General features: G+C 41.2%; 1 protein-coding gene across 1 annotated transcript in view; it reads right to left on the bottom strand.

Annotated features, from left to right (window-relative positions):
• Positions 1–484: 484 nt before the first annotated feature.
• The window catches only part of ITGB3 (integrin subunit beta 3), an 84596-nt gene continuing 66678 nt past the window's right edge, over positions 485–18402 (bottom strand). Inside the window, exons 12-15 of the mRNA XM_007482523.3 lie at positions 17771–17871; positions 13244–13363; positions 5138–5304; positions 485–4689 (exon numbers count right to left, since the gene is read on the bottom strand). Of these exons, the coding sequence (XP_007482585.2) occupies positions 4621–4689; positions 5138–5304; positions 13244–13363; positions 17771–17871 (457 nt within the window). The 3' untranslated portion in view covers positions 485–4620. The remainder of the gene's footprint in view (positions 4690–5137; positions 5305–13243; positions 13364–17770; positions 17872–18402) is intronic.

Below are 18402 nucleotides of genomic sequence, written 5' to 3'. Positions count from 1 at the left end.
CAACAAAAAGAACATTGAGTCCCAGGCTTGGAGATAGGGGATCCTGGGTTCAAATCTGGCCTCAGGTACTTCCTAGCTTTGTGAACCTAAGTAAATCACTACACCCCCATTACCTAGCCTTTACTGCTCTTCTGCCTTAGAACCAATACACAGTATTTCTTCTGAGATGGAAGGTAAGAGTTTTTGGTTTTGTTTTGTTTTTAATCACTGTCATGATGAATGCCAGAATTAGGACTTGAACCCAGATCTTCCTGGTTTAGGTGCACTCACTATAGGAGCATTCTGTCGCTCCATCTGTGTCTTTTTCCTTGTACATATGTTTCTCCATGAAGAGTGTGAGCTTCAAACAACAGTCCAGAATCCTCCTGCTCTTGCCATGGCAATCACTATATGATGCTTATGGTATAATGATCATTCTATGTGGGGCAAAGACACATTCTCTTCACCCAAAGGGAAGAAAATAACACCAGAAGTCCAAAAGCAGTTTGGGGCCAACCCTTTCTGGAAGGCACTTTTAATTCAAAGTTGCACAGCACAGACAGAGGAGACGGCTAAATAGGGAAGGCACATGAGTAACAGATACCAGAACATGGACGGCGAGGAATTTTTGAAGCTATGCATATGCCCCATGAATAGCTGGGAAGTAAAAAAGCTGATTCCATATGTGGCAGCGGAGGTCAGCTGGGATCCAGGAATGTTCAGAGTGCCCCCTTCTATCTGGGGCTTCTGAGAAGGGTAGGCATGAATGACTCACACATGGCCAGCGTCCACTCTCCCTTCACCCTCACCCCCAGACCTTCTGTCTTTGTCTCACACCAAAATATCATTCAAATTTTTAGCCACGCAATGCCCAACAAGCCAGATCAATGGAACTATTTTAACATTGTATATACAAAGCCCAAAGTATCACAGGATGTGGGTCATTACTACTAATTAGTGAATGACAGAAAGGCCATCGACTCAACAGTCATTGACCAAATTTCAAGGAAATGTTTGTCTTTTCTTGAGGAACACTTTCTTTCTTCCCTATCACCAACCATAGAGAACTGAGTTAATCGGTGTCTGAAGCAATATTTTCACTGCGTCCACCACTCTATCCTCTCGTACCATCTGGCTCCCTCTCAGAATTGGAAAAGATTTGAGGCTCATCTAGTTCATTTCCTTTATTTGATAACAGATGAAACTGAAACCCAACGAGGTCGAGGGACTTTGCTCAAGATTACACAGCAAGAGACACGAGAATACACTACAGCAGAGCAGCAATATTGTCACTAAAACCTAGCTCTCATCTTCTTATCCTGGGATCTTTCTAATTGTGTATTCTATTGGATTCTTGAATCTGGATGATGATGGTTTTCCTGCCTCAATACACCCCACTCAGCCCCAGCCTCATTCCTAGAGAAATTATTCCCAAGAAGGAAGCAAGAAACTTAGTGGGTTTTGGCCTGAATGTGAATCATGCTGTAGTGGGTCTTAAATCCCTACTTAAATCTTAGAACTAAATAGAACAGATCCAGGAAAAATCAAGGACCTTCGGTCATCATGGGCCTCTGCAATGATGGATAACAGGCAATTCCAGACAGATGGCACCCAGTTGACAGTATCGGCACCCAGCCCACAAATAGTAACACCTCTTAAAAAAATCTTAGGATTTTGAGCTTTGGAAAGTACAATCTAGGCTTTCTGGTTCACATTTCTACTCAGCACCAGTTGCTGCAGGGAAACCCATTAGGTATTCATAGAGTTGAATTTTAACACTTCTAGTCATGGAGTGTTCTCAAACACATGAGGAAGTGATGTTTTAAAAAACATCTTTGACCATTAGAAAATCCTTCCTTATGTTAAGGCAATATCTAGACTCCTGCAATTTAGGTGACAAAACTTTAAAACTATAAATTTAATTCAACAAGCATTTGTTAGGCACCTACTATGTGTGGCATACTCTCTTGGGGAATACCTCTGAGATTTAAAGTGATATAATGATCAAGTCCATCTCCTCAAGGGACTTGCATTCTACTGGAAGGGACATTCATTAAAAAAAGAAGAAGAAATGCAAAGAAATAAAAGTGGCTTATAGAAGGTCACGCAGTAAATTAATGGCAGGCCTAGGACCAGAATCCAAGTGTCCTTACTCCCTGTTCTGTGCTTGTTCTAGTGGTACAGTGAATAGATGGACAGTCCTAGAGTTAAGAAGACCTGAATTCCAATCCAGTATCAGTCACTTTGCTAGCTGTGTGACTGAACCCAGGCAAATCATTTAACTCCTGTTTGCCTCAGTTTCCTCAACTGAAAAATGTGGATTATAATACTACGTCATAAGAGTTGTTATAAAAATCAATATAAGATATTTATAAAAGACTATTAGCAGTGCCTGGTAGATAGTAGGTGCTTAGTAAACACTTATCCCCTTTTCTCTCCAGAACTATATAGAAAAAGGTCTAATATCCCTCTGTTCTAGAGCCCTTCTCTTTCCTTCTCTTTCTTTTCCTTTCCCTTCCCTTGGAGATGGCTACCATCTCTCTCCTAAATCTTCTCCTTTAAGGTTTAAACTTGCCTATTTCCTTCAAGTGTTGCTTGTATTGGCTATCTTTACCACCCTGATTACCCTCCTCTCTAGATTATAATTTGTCAATGCCCTTCTTAAGTCATTGACCTGTTAGCCCAGTTCTCTAGACTCAGGCTGCATTGTACAAAATGCTTCAAGAAAGTATTCAAGGGGGCAGCTGAGTAGCTCAGTGGATTGAGAGCCAGGCCTAGAGATGGGAGATCCTGGGTTCAAATCTAGCCTCAGACACTTCCCAGCTGTGTGACCCTGGGCAAGTCACTTAACTCCCATTGCCTAGCCCTTACTGCTCTTCTGCCTTGATGCCAATACACAGTATTGATTCCAAGACAGAAGGTAAGGGTTTAAAAAAAAGAAAAAAGAAAGAAAGCATTCAAGCATCTGGTTCAAGAAAACCAGACCAGTTGTGGTTGACCAGTGCAGAATACAATGTGGGTGTTTCATTTCCTTATTAGTGCTCTCCAAGAAGAATTAGAACTTTTTTTAAAAGCCTAAACTATAAAAAGTTCCTTTGAATTACAGGTGTTTCCTTTAGGCTCTGGGTACTCTGAAAAGGAAAGAGACAAGGTCACATATTTGTGGTCTCTCAGGTTAGTCACCAAGTTAAAATGGGAATGTTCAAGCCAAACACAAGAACCCAAAAAAGACCATTTAAGTAAATAGGCTCAGAGGTATAGTGCTATAAGGGACCGTAGAGGTCATCCAGTCCAACTTCCTCATTTTACAAATGAGGAAACTGAAATACAGAGTTTAATTGACTTCATCAAGGTCATACAGGTCAAAAAATGGCAGAGCTAGGATTCACGCCCAGGCCCCAACATGAAGTCTCATGCCCTGTCCATTATGCTTCTTCCCAGTTTCATCATTCCATTTCTGCACCTCATGTTTATCAACTTTAGAGGCTCATGAGTATAGTCTCTCATAGCATCTCCAAGAGATGAGGTCAATGTGATCAGACGCAGTGTTGGGTATAGTTCAGAGAAACTGAGTTGGACCATGGAGAGTGAACAGAACACCGAAAGTGTTCGACTTCCAGTCTTCTGATTCTCACCCCATCACCTTCCTGAAAGAGGAACTGTTTTTTCTTACCCTGAAATAGCAGGGATGAATCGAGCTGTCTATGGGTTCAATCCCTAGAGCAAGTCGAATTTTCCATAGCAGCCATAGGTTAAAGTAGATGAGGTGGGACTAGGATGGGAAAGTTGGCCTTGGGGGGACCTTGTTACATACATGGGCACTCTAAATCAGCTCAGAATATTGTATCCATCAATAATAGCTCAGCCACTCCATGTATGCTGAAGGAAAATGGTAGCTTGAGAGAAAGAGACAACAATGGGCACAGGCTGTCGGCATATGAGTGCCAGACAGCCCTGCAGAGTTATCCCAGAGAATCAAAACCCAATGTAGCTCTTCTCCTTGGCTTCTCCTTCATCCAACACGAGAAGAGAAGAATGGAAATGGGGTCATGTTGCCACACACACATAGACTGAGGTGACAAGGAAAACCGCCAGGCAATTTCTACCATAAGTACTAGGAGGCTGAATCAGTTCCAGGAGCCAGAGACCCTCATGATGGTACATCCAAGGACTTAGTTTTCTCTATCCATCTCCCTACCCCAACTTCAGACTTAGCCACATTCCTGCCTTTCTTCTCAGGGAGTCTGGCTCATGTGAGGTGAGATAGCTTCTCACTGAGGTAATGAGGCCCAAATGCTCTGCTGGGAAGAGCTAAATACAAAAAAAAAAAAAAGGATCCCTGAAGTAAGTGCTCCCTCCCCCCCCCAAAAAAAGCTGGCTGAGGTATTTTCCCTCAGAAATGTTAAATAACACACACACACACACACACACACACACACACACATACACATACACACACAATATACCCTCAAGTACACAAGGATATGTCCAGAGGGAGACACACACATCTCTCACCCCCATGTTGATCTTTCCCCCAGTCCCCTTTACTGCTCCCAGATCCTACAACATCCATACAATCTTCTGTAAACATGGTGTAGGAAACACCCACAATCCTTGGCTCTGCTGCTGCTGAGCGTCCCATTATGAGTTCCCACGGTAAGTGATATTGGTGAAAGTAGATGTGGCTTCTTTATACAGTGGGTTGTTGGCCTGCAGAAAGAACAGAGAAGTCTCTGACAATGAGCCCCTTAAAGCTTCCATATCCTACAAGTTTGATACTATAGATAGCTGGGAATTTTGAAGAAGACGACCTTCTCTCCACTTTCCTAGTTAACCCGTGGTTCCCTTCCGTTCCACATCAGTATTTAGCTTGGGAGCAGAGGAGGAAGGGAAAGTTCTATGTGATGAACATCAACCTGCCACTATTTCTATTTCCTTTTTTTAATTTTCTCTTTATTGTCATGCCAAGCACACTGCCATCTTGGCCATTGTTGTAAGAACACTCCTACGTGACCCAAACCCCGAAATAAAACTATAAATACAGTGATATGAAAGACAACTCCCAACAGTTCTTACTTTGAAGGTGGTACTATTTCTATTTTTTGATCCTAGAGTTTCCCCATGTTCAGTCCAGCCCAGCCCAGTCCAGTCCACTCACTGTGTCCCACTTGGCTCTGGCTCTCTCCTCTTCAAATTTGGCAAATTCTCTTCGATCATGGATGGTGATAAGCAGCTTCCAAATGAGCAGTGTGGCGAGGCCAATGAGTAATATGGCTCCGGTCACTGAGAGCAGGACCACCAAGATATCAGGGCCTTTGGGACAATCTATCAGGAAAGAAGAGATGCAAGTAAAGAGATCTGAGATTAAAACAGGGGAGACTTAAAACTAGAAAGAGAGAACTTCTTAGTCGTTAGGATAATAAAACACTGGAGAGGACATCCAAGAGAGGACATGAAGTTTCTACTTAGGGACAGAAATCTTCAAGGAGAAATGAGCCAAAAGAAAAGTGGGTCATTGAAGCATTTTTAAATGCACAGAAGAGAATAGAAGGCCAAAAGGAAATTCAGATAAAAAGGATGGCTTTGAAAGCTACATAGTGAATTTATTATCTGTTGTCGCTGTTCAGTTGTGTCCAACTCCTTGTGATCCTGTAGGAGGTTTTTTTGGCAATAATGTCATTTAGTTGTTTTGGGTAATTCCAAATCTTTGTGTTTTCTCAGAAAAGATACTGAAGGAATTTTCCATTTCCTTCTCCAGCTCATTTTATGAATGAAGAAACTGAGGCAAACAGGATTAAGTGACTTGCCCAGAGTCACTCGCCTAGTAAGTGCCTATGGCTAGATTTTTTTTTAAAACCCTCACCTGCTGTCTTAGAAGCAATACTGTGTATTGGTTCCAAGAGAGAAGAGCAATGAGGGCTAGACAATGAGGGTCAAGTGACTTGCTCAGGGTCACACAGCTAGGAAGTGTGTCTGAGACCAGATTTGAACCTCGGACCTTCCAACCTAGGGTCAGATCTGAACTCAGGTCTTCCTGAATCCAGGCCCAGCACTTTATCCACAATGTTACCTGAATGCCCTTGGCAAAGACACTGGAATGGTTTGCCCATTTCTTTCTCCAATGGATTAAGCAAACAAAGGTTAAGTGACTTGCCCAAGGTTACACAGTGTTTGAGGCTGGATTTGCACTCAGTTCTTTCTAACTCTAGGCTCCAGTGCTCTATCTAATAAGCAACCTAGCAGCTTCCAAATTTATTACATATGTATAATATTACATATGTATATATGTGTCCTCTATCCAAACCTGTGGTAATTTTGCATGCTGCTATGTATATGGAGGTAGATGCAACTGCTGCTTGGCTAAGAGAATGCAGAGCTGGAGGCTACATACCTGTCCAAAGAGGCTTGCTTTGGTTAGTTCCAGACATTCTTTGGGAGAAACATGTGGAGGAAAGGCCTCCAGGGAAGTTCTCATGAGAGAGACTGACAATTCTCCAGACCACAGACGTAGAAGCTGGCTTCCCACATTCTGCAGCTCAGAGGCAGACCACATCACTAAGGGCTTTTTCCCACATGTCTTGGGATCATCATTCTATCAGCCAACCAGAAGTAACAGCTCCCTCTGAATTACATCCACACATAAAACTGCCCAAAACTTGGGAAGACGTTCCATTACATACACTAAAAATTAAAAGCACGCCGTATATAACAGAGGTTAAAGCTTTGTGTACAATCCTTTTTTTCTGTTCTTCTCTATATGTGGAAATGCTTGTTTTATTTAGTATTTGTTAAGTTCTGAATAAAAAGAGGATGGATGGAGAAAGAAAGAAAAAGGAGGAGGAGGAGAACTAGGAGGAAGAAGAGAAACAAGAGGAAGGAGAAAATGAAGATGAAGATGAAGATGATGATGACAATGATGATAGACAACAAACTATTCTGAAGGTATTCACATGACCAAAGAAGTAGGACTCTAGATCAAAATACTTCTTGGAATTGCACCCAACTCTAAGGACTAGGATTTCAGGGCTCTGTCCTGGATCCTTTCCTCTCTCTATGCTCTCTCATGGTGGACACATCAGCTCCTATTGATAAACAAAGGACTTATTGAAAACAATGTATTCTGATCTCATATCTCTTCTGAGCTCCAATCCTGGATCTCCAATGATCCACTTGACATCTTCACCTAGATGTTGTGGACACCAACATGTCTAATAGAGAACTCATTCTTCGCCCCCCAAAACCCCTTTTTTCTAACTTTTCTGGTTCTGATCCTGCCATAACCACTCTTAAAGGCACCAGGTTCATAGCCCATCCTCTTTCATCCTGCCATCCCCATAACTAACCAAATGCCAAGTCTAATCTAGTCTGTCTTCTCAACATCTCTTAAATGTATTCTCTCCTCTCATGCCACAATCTCTAATCCAGATCTTCATCACAGCTCCCTTGGACAACTGTACTAACTCCTTTACTGGTCTATGTCTATATCTCTAATTTATCTCCATATTTAATCTCTAATCTAGATATCTAATCTATAATATATCTTCTATATTTAATTTCCCATCTATATTCAGTATGATTACCCCCAGGATATCCCTAAAGTTTAGGACATACTATATCACACTTACGCTCAAGAAGCTTCAGTGGGATACAAATTCCCATGTTTAGCATTCAATCTGACTCTGTTCTACCTTTCCAGTCTGATTACATATTTTTGGTCAGCTAGGTGGTTAAGTGGATAGAGTACTAGACCTGGAGTCAGGAAAAACTGAGTTCAAATCCAGCCTCACACACATACTTACTACATATTTGAACTTGGGCAAATCACTTAACCTCTTTGTTCCTCAGCTTCCTCAACTGGGAAATGGAGATAATGATAGCAATCTACCTCTCAGGGTTATTTTGAGGATCAAATGAGACATTTGTAAAGTTCCTAGCACTGTCTCTGACACATAGCAAGCAATAAATAAATTATTAGAGCAGCTAGGTGGTACAGTGGATAGAGTGCAGAGATTGGAATCAGAAAGACTCATCTTCCTGAGTTCACATCTGGCCTCAGACACTTATTATCTGTTGTCACCCTGGGCAAATCACTTCACTCTGTTTGCCTCAGTTTCCTCATCTGTAAAATGAGTCAGAGAAGGAAATAGCAAACTCCTCCAGAATCTTTGCTAAGAAAACCATCACAAAAAGTCAGACATGACTAAAACCACTGAACGACAACAAGCTATTATCATTACTTAAGTGCTATATAATTTATTCAAACCATCCCGCTTTGCATCCACTGTGCGTATCCCACCTGGGTGCCTTTACCCAGGCAGTCCCCAAGCCTGGAGTGCTGTCCCTCCTCACCTCAGCCCCTTGGCATTCTTCCTGTTGAAGCCTCAGTTACTACCATCTCCTTCAAGAGGACATTCCTAATTTCCCTAGTTATTAGTAACACACTACCCACGTTGTATGTAGCCTGCATGTATTTATCTATAACACACTATATCCCCTCAAGAAAATATACAATCTGTAAAGAGTAGAAACTACTTTATTCCCTCTTTAATCCCATCCAGCACCTGCATGACTCCCAGCACAGGGAAGGTTCTTAAGAAATGCCTGCTGAAACCAGGAGAATATTGTACACAGTAACAGCAATATTGTGTAATAATCAACTGTGATAGACTTTGATACTCTCAGCAATGCAATGATCCAGGACAATTCTGAGGGATTTGTGGCAAAGAATGCTGTCCACCTCCAGAAAAAGAACTATAGGAGTCAGAATGCAGATCAAAGCATGTGATTTTTCACTGTAGTTTACTTGAGTTTTTATTTTGGAGATGTGGTTTTATATACTTATTCTCTTACAAAAATGAACAATGTGGAAGTAAGTTGGTATGATAATCCTGGCTGGCTCGCCAAACTGTAAAGTTAAAATTTAGGGGGAAACTGAGGCAAGTAGAAATTAGTTTCTCTCTGCAAGGAGTATTGTGTTTTTATGAGATTTGTTAAAGGTTAAGGATTAAAGAAATTACAGAATAAGAAAGCACATGTCTAGGCCCAGAGAGGCCTAGATAACTTCACTGACATCATGAAAGAGACATGTCTGCTGGGAAGCGGAAGTAGGAAAAAGATCCAGTAGCCTTCACAGCCAGGTTAAATACCCCATCTCGCTCTCGGACCAGGTGAGGTTACAAGGCATTTTGGGAAGTGAGCAAGGACTCCTGGGAAATGGAGTCCCAAGTTCAATGATAATACATGTATAACCCAGATCTAATTTCTTGGCAGTGCCAGGAAAGGAAGAGAAGGAAGAGAAAGAGATAAATAAGTTTGATCATATAACTTAAGAAAACTTGTGTGGAAATTTGTTATTACATGTAATTGTTAAATTTTTTTAAATTAAAACTTTTAAAGTAAATTTTTAAAAATAAAATTTTTACATTAAAAAAAGGTCTGTTCATTGATTGACAAACTGGTTCTCTGCTGAACAGGACAATCATCAGTGGTGCTTAGGTACTTTCTAAATATTTAATCATCACCTAAAATCTCTGAACCTACCAGCTTCCTGCCCACTCCCAGCCAACCTTTAACCCAAAATAACTGTATTTCACCCTTATGGGGAGGTGTAAGAGAAGCTCTGCTGACTCTGAGTCATCTTGATAAGCCCTGATCCACTCAATAACTGATTACACTATATTTATAGGCACATACATATCTATTTCAAATGAGATAATATATGTGAAATGCCTTACAAATTGTAAAGCTCTTATAAAAATGAGAGCTATAATAAACACAGATACACACACAGTTCTATGCTTGCCCAGGTGGGTTTGGTGATATCTGGAGAGGGGAGCATACCCACTTTTCCTCCATGTGCTTCCTACTCCCTTCTACTTTCTCTCTCCCCACTCCCAAGATCTACACCCCCACACACAATGTACAAGAAAAACAAAAACCTGGACTGGCTATTTCCTGTCATACCAGATTACAGCCTCCGACTATAATTAAAGGAGTCTCTTGGGAAAAGCTGTAAGGTTCTGGTGTCTGGTTTCTAGAGCCTAGTGCTTCTGTTTTTCTGGGAAAAAGCCATTTTTGAATTCTCTGGTGGGACAGGGAGGAGCCAGCAACCCAGACCCCATAGCTAGGCTCTCCCAGACGCTGTTCTGGTGGTTAAGATTGAGGCAGAATGGGGGGTTGATCTTTGAAATTTTGTTCTGGAAAGTTTAAACATTCACTTGCTTAAAGAAAAGGAGCCAGACCAGCTGGAGCTGGATCAGTTATTAACTAGACCAGGGCTTATTGAGATGTCTTAGAATCAGCATCATGGACCACATGATCTCTTCAGATAACTCAACAACTGCAAGAGTCTAGAGTTTGAGCATGGGGTAGAGTTAAATGATATAGAAGGGAAGCAGAGATGGCCTAAAGTCCATGCTCAAAACAAGCCCCCATTTTCCACCCTCGCTCCCCACTACACTGGTGTTCAGTTACTCTATTGAGAGAGCCACTGAAGAAGTTGGACAGATGTAAAGAAGATAACCCTTTCCACCACAGAGGTCCCCAGTTGCTCCTTTCCACTAACAGACTCCAAGTCCAGATTCTTTGGATTTGCTTCAAAGGTGAGGAAAAAAGAAAAGAATGGAAATTGGGAGCAGACAAGAGCAAAGATGCAGAACTCTTACATCAAGAATCCCACATTGTGATCTAAGGTCTCTCCTAAGGAGTGTCAGAAAGGTTAACAATCCATGGGATTTTTGAGGAAACTTAAGCATTTCCCTCACCTCTGTATCCCACCAGAAGGAAAAAGTATTTTCAGGTCTTGAAGTATTAATGGCTGGCAGATTTTGATAAATGACACTGCAAGATCACTAAGTTAAAAACAGGTATTTTTAGAACCCATATATTGATATCTTTTCCATATCACAGGTATTAGAGATGCAGTGCCCTGGCAATATGGAAAATTCAGGTAAAAAATTTTGGTCCTCCTTTCAGATCAGAGATGTCTCAATTTTTTCTTTTTTCTTTTTTTTAGGATGTTGACAGTATCTTATTGTAAAATTTAGGTTAAGTATTTGGTCCTAGGCTATATGTGGATCAATGTTAAGATACCTCTACATTTCTAGCTTTTGTGTATCATCTGCTTACTTTCATATTCTTTGGCAAACTAACTTTTTACTTATTTTAGCTTTTAAAAAGAAATTGTGCATATTTATGGTATTAATAAAATATGTTGATATTATGCAACACTATACATGTATTTTATGTAGTTCTGGGTTTCTGAACTTTTTCTGTGTTCTCTGCTGGCCTTTATGTGTCATCTGTGGCTTCTGAAAAACTCCCCAAAGATTCCCATTTAATTTCTTATGCCAACTTGCAATATACAAAATGCAATGAGGACAGTCATGATGTGCAAGGGATACACATATAAATATGTATATATGTATATAGAGTATTTAAGTACAAACAGTATCAGACCTGGGATTTGAACTCAGGACCTCTGACTCTGCATTCAGGACTCTTCAGTACTCACCATTACTCACCAGTATCTTGGTGATCGACTATGTAAATAGATTTCAGACTACTCAGGCTCTCAGGCTACCTTGACACCACCCATCACAGCAGGTAAAGGTACAAGTTTGGTCGCTATTGCCTACCAGTTGACTTTTAATAAGATATCTCTTCTTGTTATTGTTCAGTCATTTCTGAGACTTCATGATCCAGTTAAGGGTTTTCTTGGGAGAAATATTGGAATGGTTTGTCATTTCCTTCTCCAGCTCATTTTACAGATGAGGAAACTTAAAGCAAAAAGGGTGAAGTGACTTGACCAAAATTACCCAGCTAATAAGTGTCTGAGACCATATTTGACCTCAGGAAGATAAGTCTTCCTGACTCCAGACTCAGTGCTCGAGCCACTGTGCCATCGAGTTGTCCCAAAATATCCCTACATTGGTAAAAAAATTAAAATAAGCAGATAATACTGAATTTGGTAAAATAGTTCTAGAAATCGAAGTCTTGTCTTTTCTTATATGCCCTCCAAAATATGCCAAAAGTTCACTTTTTGTCCCTCCTTCTGTACTGTCCCATCCTTCTCTTCCTTTCTCTGTCTTGTTCTCTCATCTAAATGCTGAGTGAATCCTACTTACTTCCTAAATCCAAAGCTCTTGTGTTGCTTGTCTTCATCCCAGGACTACCAGCTCTGGCTAAAAAGCAAAGTTCTCTGAAAATAAGGGAGTGAAGCATTCGCTTAGATCTCAGGCTTAGAGTAATCATCTCAACTATTTGCTGAGTGAGTGGAACAATCAATAAGGAAGACCTGACACAAATGTTAGTCCAGTGCTGACAAATATAATTGATTTGTTTAGCAGTATTTAGGTTTAGTCTACACAGTAATATCCAAATGACAACAGTGTAATATTTTAAAATTGAGAATGGAAGTTGTTCTTGGTATCTGTGGCTAAGGGAAAATCAACCAACCTCTGAGGAATTCGAGGTGTTTTTATACATAGCTTATGTAAAAGTGATCTTTTGTACAAAATGCATTTAGAATAAAGTGTCAAGTGGGGGGGATTGTTTATAACTTTTGGTCACTTATCCCTATAGTCATAAGATGACTGGAGAGCAGACTTTAAGGAGGAATTTGATCCAAAAAGTACCAGATTACAAACATAAAAATCACTAATAAAAATGCAAATTAGCAACTGAAGCTTCATTGCAACGATCACATTGGCAAATGTGAATAAAGGATGGAAGTGCTTGTAGGGTTGCAGGAAGACAGGCACACTAATTTAACACTTGGAACTGTGGGCTGGCCTAACCATTCTAGAAAAGAATTTGGAATTCTAGATCAAGTCACTGAACTGCATTCTGGCCATTTTTTCCTCTTGTGCTGTTGCATGCCACTCTGGACCCTTGGCCTCCAACCTGCGCTTCTACCTCAGGCCTTTCACTCCTGATTGATGTGAGTTCACCATATCCAGCAGCCACAGACTCACCGCTCTGCACTCTGGCAATCATATCAAGAATGTGGCAATCAATTGCCTACAATTCAACTCACCATCCCTGTGACTTCCCAGAACAAAACCTTGCTATCGTCCCTGTGTGTTGTTTTCCTCTATGAGAATGTAAGCTCTTTGAGGGCAGGAACTATTGCGTTTTGTATTTGTATCTCCAGTGCTTAGCACAGTGCCTAGCATGTAGTAAATGCTTAATAAATCCTTTAATTCATTCAAAAATAAAAAGCAAAGTTATCACCATCACAGGTCAGGGTGGCCCCCAGACTTACCTGGTTCATCCACCACATAAAGGATGGACTTCCCACTGGAATCTTCATAGTACTGGAACCTGACTACACAGTCATTCTCATCCTTATAGGTACAGTTCACTGCATCCTTGCCGGTGTCTGCTGTGGGGGGAAAAGAAAGGGGGGAACAGATCTTCAGCTCCTAGAAAATGGGTACCACACAAGAAGACAGGCAGGCAAGAAGATCAGAAAACAGAAACCTTGTTAGAGTTCACTTCGTCTCAGCCCTTCTAGATTTAACCGACTATAGGGAAATGTTTGGCCCCAAAGAGAAGCTAAATCTATGTCTGTAACTGATAAAGCAAGTGACATAGGACAAGAGAGTCTCATTTGAATTTATCATCCAATCTGACAATGTTTTCCCCAAAATGGCCCTCACTGAGTCCTATCCCTTTTCTTCTTCCCTCCTTTTATCTCCCTCTTTCTCTCTTCTGGCAATTATATTTACTTGCAAAAGAAAAACTATAATTTTTTTCTATTTCCTCTAATTCTAATTTTTCAACCTTAATTTTTTCTTATTTCTCCTTTCTAAGGATGTTTTATCTGACTCTCCAGATTGGTCCTTCTCTCTCTGGTCCCACCTGCTTCCTCATTAACGCTACCCATCATTATTAGACTGTATTTGTCCCCAGAGTGAACACCCAGGATATATAAATAGCTTAACCCTTCCTACTCTTACTCTCTCAACCCTGGTCATGCACATAGAAATGCTTGTGTGTCCTGCACTATCATCTTAGAAATACAATCATTTTGTCTATGAAACCAAATGTTGGTATCTCCCTTCCCTTAAAATCCAAAGTGAGTTAACAAAGCTGAAAGACAGACCTCTGAAGTCACCAGCTGGAAGAGCCACCATGCTAGGGAGGTCAAAGTCATGATGGCCCTAGAACCCCAGTTAATCCCATACTACATCCACTCAGAATTTAAAGAACTTCTATTTGATTATTTTGAGCTAAACGAGACCTTAGAGATCACCTCATCCAATTCTATCATTTTATAGAAGAGAAAAGCAATGAAATAAAATTATATTACTTAACAAGTGATAAGTTGCGAAGGTTTTCTGAAACCAGATAAAACTCTTTGTCAGCTGCGCCTCTCTTCAATGTTATTCTTTCAGACATATTCCTTTTAATAGTTCTCAAGTCGCTTCATATATAGCTATTTGGTTTTCCTAACCAGACATGCAAATTCAGTTTTATAGCTAAAAGGGAACTTAGTAGCCATCCAATCTCTCCCTCTCTCTCTCTCTCTCTCTCTCTCTCTCTCTCTCTCTCTCTCTCTCTCTCTCTCTCTCTCTCTCTCTCTCTCTCTCTCTCTCTCTCTCTCTCTCTCTCTTTCAGGTGAAGAAACTGAGATGCAGAGAGGTTACATAGCTATTGAGTGTGTGCCAGGATTAGAACTGAGGTCTTACTGACTTTATGCCCAGCAATCTTGTCACAACATCACTGTCCAGTGAATATAGATGCATTCCTCTTGCCCTAGAGTATACAGGACCATACATTGGCCTGGTCCTGGAATGATTATTGATTGTTTTCAAGGTGGTTTTTGTGGTTCAGTCATGTTCAACTCTTCCTTATCCTATTGGGGTTTTCTTGGCAAAGATACTAGAGTTATTCACCATTTACTTCTCCAGATCATTTTAGAGATGAGAAAATAGAAACACGGTTAAGTGACTTGCCCAGGATGACACAGCTAGTAAATATCTGAGGCCAAACTTGGGTCTTCTTGACTCCAAACCCAGAACTCTATCCACTGAGCCACCTACTTACCCTGTCAAGGTACTAGAGTTAATTATATTACTGGAAATTACTGGCTAATTTAAACTTTCCCTAACTATTTTATATTCATAATACTTTAGTATTTATGCTGCTTTCTACTTTCAAAACATTTTCCCCATCTAACACCTCACTGGATCATCTTAGAGAGAGAGGAATGCAGACTATTTGCATTCCTCTGAACCAAGAGAGGTTAAACAATTAAACAATTTACACAAGGGCAGGAATCCAGTAGAATTGTCTGGAATAAAGCCCAAATTGCCTAACTCCTAATTTGGTGTACTTTATATTATACAACAATCCTTTCCCTACAATGATATTAGTTCCTTTGTCTTCCCCCACAGCCCTGGATATAAGTGATGAAGTGTAGAAACCACTAGATCTGGAATCAGGAAGATCTAAGTTCAAATCTGAACTCAAATATTAACTAGCTGTGTGGTCGTGGGCAAGTTATTTAGCTTCCACCTGTCTTAGTTTCCCCATCTATAAAATGGGAATAATAATAATTCTAGCTGGCATTAATTAAGATGGCACTTTAAAGTCTGCAAATGGATCCATAAATGTCTCATTTTGTTCTCAAACCAACACAGGGAGGTAAGTGCTATTATTGTTCCCATTTGACAGATAAAACTGAGGCAGAAGTTAAGTGACTTGCCCAGGGTCACCCCACTAGGACAAATTTGAACTCAAGTCAATCCATCCTCCAATTTCAGTTCTCTATCCACTGCACCACCCAGCTGCATTAGAATAGCACCTGCCTCTTAGGGTTGTTGTAAGGTTAAATGAGATAATATTTGTAAATGGTTTTCCAAACCTTTAAAGCTAACCATTCCTGTTGATATCTTCATCATTGTTAGTACTAATTAACTATACCTTGAAGTCAGTCTGAGTCAAGTTTTAAATGGTGCAACTTCTCTCTTTCCTCTATGTGAATGTCAGTGGGTCCCCTCCTCACCCACAAAATAAAATCTCTCCTCCAATCCAGTCAGCTTGTGTCAGTGATGGCAAACCTATGGCATGGGTACCTACCAAAGATGGCATGCAGAGCACTCTCTGTGAGCACTCAGCCACTCTCCCCTCCACTTCCCAGAGTTGGTTACTAGAAAGGCAGAAGGACTCAGGCCCAGTCCTCCCCCTCTCCATCATGCCTGATGACATTTTTTCCCATCCCCACCTCTCTGCCCAGCAGTCAATGGGAGTTCATAGGGAGTAAGGTGAGTGGCTCACAGGCGGCAGAGCTGGAGGGGAGCAGAATGCTCAGGCCTCTTCCCTCCCCCTCTCTACACTGGCTGAGAACATTCCTCACTTTCCCCGCCCCTCTGCCCAGCAGCCCAATGGGAGCACTTCTTCCCTCCTCTGTGTGGGTAAGGGTGGGATGGGGTCTACCCAGCATGTGATGGGGAGGGGCACAGCACTCAGTCTGGGGGATAGGATGGGGGTGGGGCCCAGAACTCTAAAAGGTCTCTAAAAGGTTCATTATCACTGGCTTATGTCCTGCAACAGGAAGGCCTAAAGAGGTTGAAAGAAACTGTCCCACCCCCAAGACATCTAACTGTTTTCATCTGCTTTGGCCTTTGATAATTATCCTTGAAAATATGCTTTCTCCCTTCAGGGGAGATCATTATTCTCTAAGAGATCACAATTTCCTGGCCTACCTCCAAGGCCCTGCAGATGGCCTTGATAACAGCCTGGTTAACAGTTCAATGTGTGCCAACTATAAGAAACACTTCCTCCCTCAAGTTTTTATATGAAATGCAAAATGGAAAAGGAACCAGGCCAGAGGAGATGGCCTCCATCCATGTCCTTTTTATCTGGGTCTTGCCCTCATTTTTGTACTGTTCCTGACCCTGACTCATGGAAAGGCTCCATGTGGGCTTGTGGACAGGCTTGGCAGCTGGATGGACTTCAGGATGGGCTTTCTGATGGCAAGTGGCCCAAAAGGTGTGTGTTTGGGGATGGTGAGATGGAGGAATTTCTTTGCAGGCCAATGGCCTGTCCATGAGCTGTGCTGAAGTCTGGCACTGAAGGAATTCTTAATGAATGCTTCTTCCCTGACTGAATAGACCCAATTAAAAGTGATGGTACAAGAAGAGCCAGCAGTAGGGGGCCAGGGAGAGGCAGGAAAGTCAGTCATTCAGCAAGTATTCATTAAACACTTACTATATGCCAGGCATTGGGCCTGTCAACCCCTGGGCACATACAGGCAAAGACATGGTACCTACCCTCAGAGAGGCTACATTCAAATGAAGGAGAAACACATGAATACACAAGATATACATGGTGCAAATCACAAGTCATGTCAGAAGGAAGGCACTAGAGGTGGGAGTGGATAGGGGAAAGCTTTTAGCAGGTGTTAGAATTTGCATTGAGTCTTGGAGGAAGCCAATAAGCCATGGCCAGGCAGGAGAGCATTTTAGGAATGGGAAGAGCTAGAGAAAAGGAAAGGAGTCCAGAATTAAGTGAGCATATAGAAAGAAAGAAAGAAAGAAAGAAAGAAAGAAAGAAAGAAAGAAAGAAAGAAAGAAAGAAAGAAAGAAAGAAAGAAAGAAAGAAAGAAAGAAAGAGAAGGATAGGAGGAAGAACACCAAGGATTGAGACATAAGAAACAGTGTGAAATATATCATCACTTAGGAGAATCTCAGGGCCATGGTACTTCCTCTCCTTCCACACTAGCTTTATGTCAAAGAGGGAAGGAGAAAGAAAGGGAAAGGAACAGAGGTATGCTTGAATTTACCGAGTTCTGTCACAGGCATAATCTCATCCCGGCAGTAGCGACTACAAGTATCCTCTTCCCACAATGTTCCCCGCTTGAACTTCTGGCATTCCACGCATTCTCTGGATTTGAGAGAAGAATAAACTCTAAGCTCTTTGAAACTCAGGACTGTCTCATTTCATGTATGCCTGTCTCAACAGCACCAGGCCCTGAGTCTTACACATAGAAGGACCTTCTTAGGTCCTTCTTAGATTTAGGACTGGAAGAGAACTTAGAGCTCAAGGATTCTAATAACTCTTTCACCTTACAGATAGGGACTGCAAGACCCAGTATAGTAAAGGAACTTGTCCATGGTCACATGGGCAGTAAGTTTCAGAGCCAAATGAAACCAAGACTGTTTGGCTCTAGATGAAGTGCTCTCCCTAATGCATTACTTTTCCTCTTCAGGAAGGAGATATTTGATAAATGTTCATGAAATTAATTAATGTTCAATCCCAGCCTGGTATCCCAACAAGAGAAACTAGCAGGAAGCTCACACACACACACACACACACACACACACACACACACACACACACACACACACTGAAAACTAAATGTCATTTCTGAGATTATTATTTTTTAGGGTCACTTTTTGGGTCTTATCCAACTCT

This window comes from Monodelphis domestica, chromosome 2 (assembly GCF_027887165.1).
Source record: "Monodelphis domestica isolate mMonDom1 chromosome 2, mMonDom1.pri, whole genome shotgun sequence".
Lineage (NCBI taxonomy): Eukaryota > Metazoa > Chordata > Mammalia > Didelphimorphia > Didelphidae > Monodelphis > Monodelphis domestica.
Note: the sequence above shows the minus strand (reverse complement) of the source record. Positions and strands in the feature narration are given on the sequence as shown.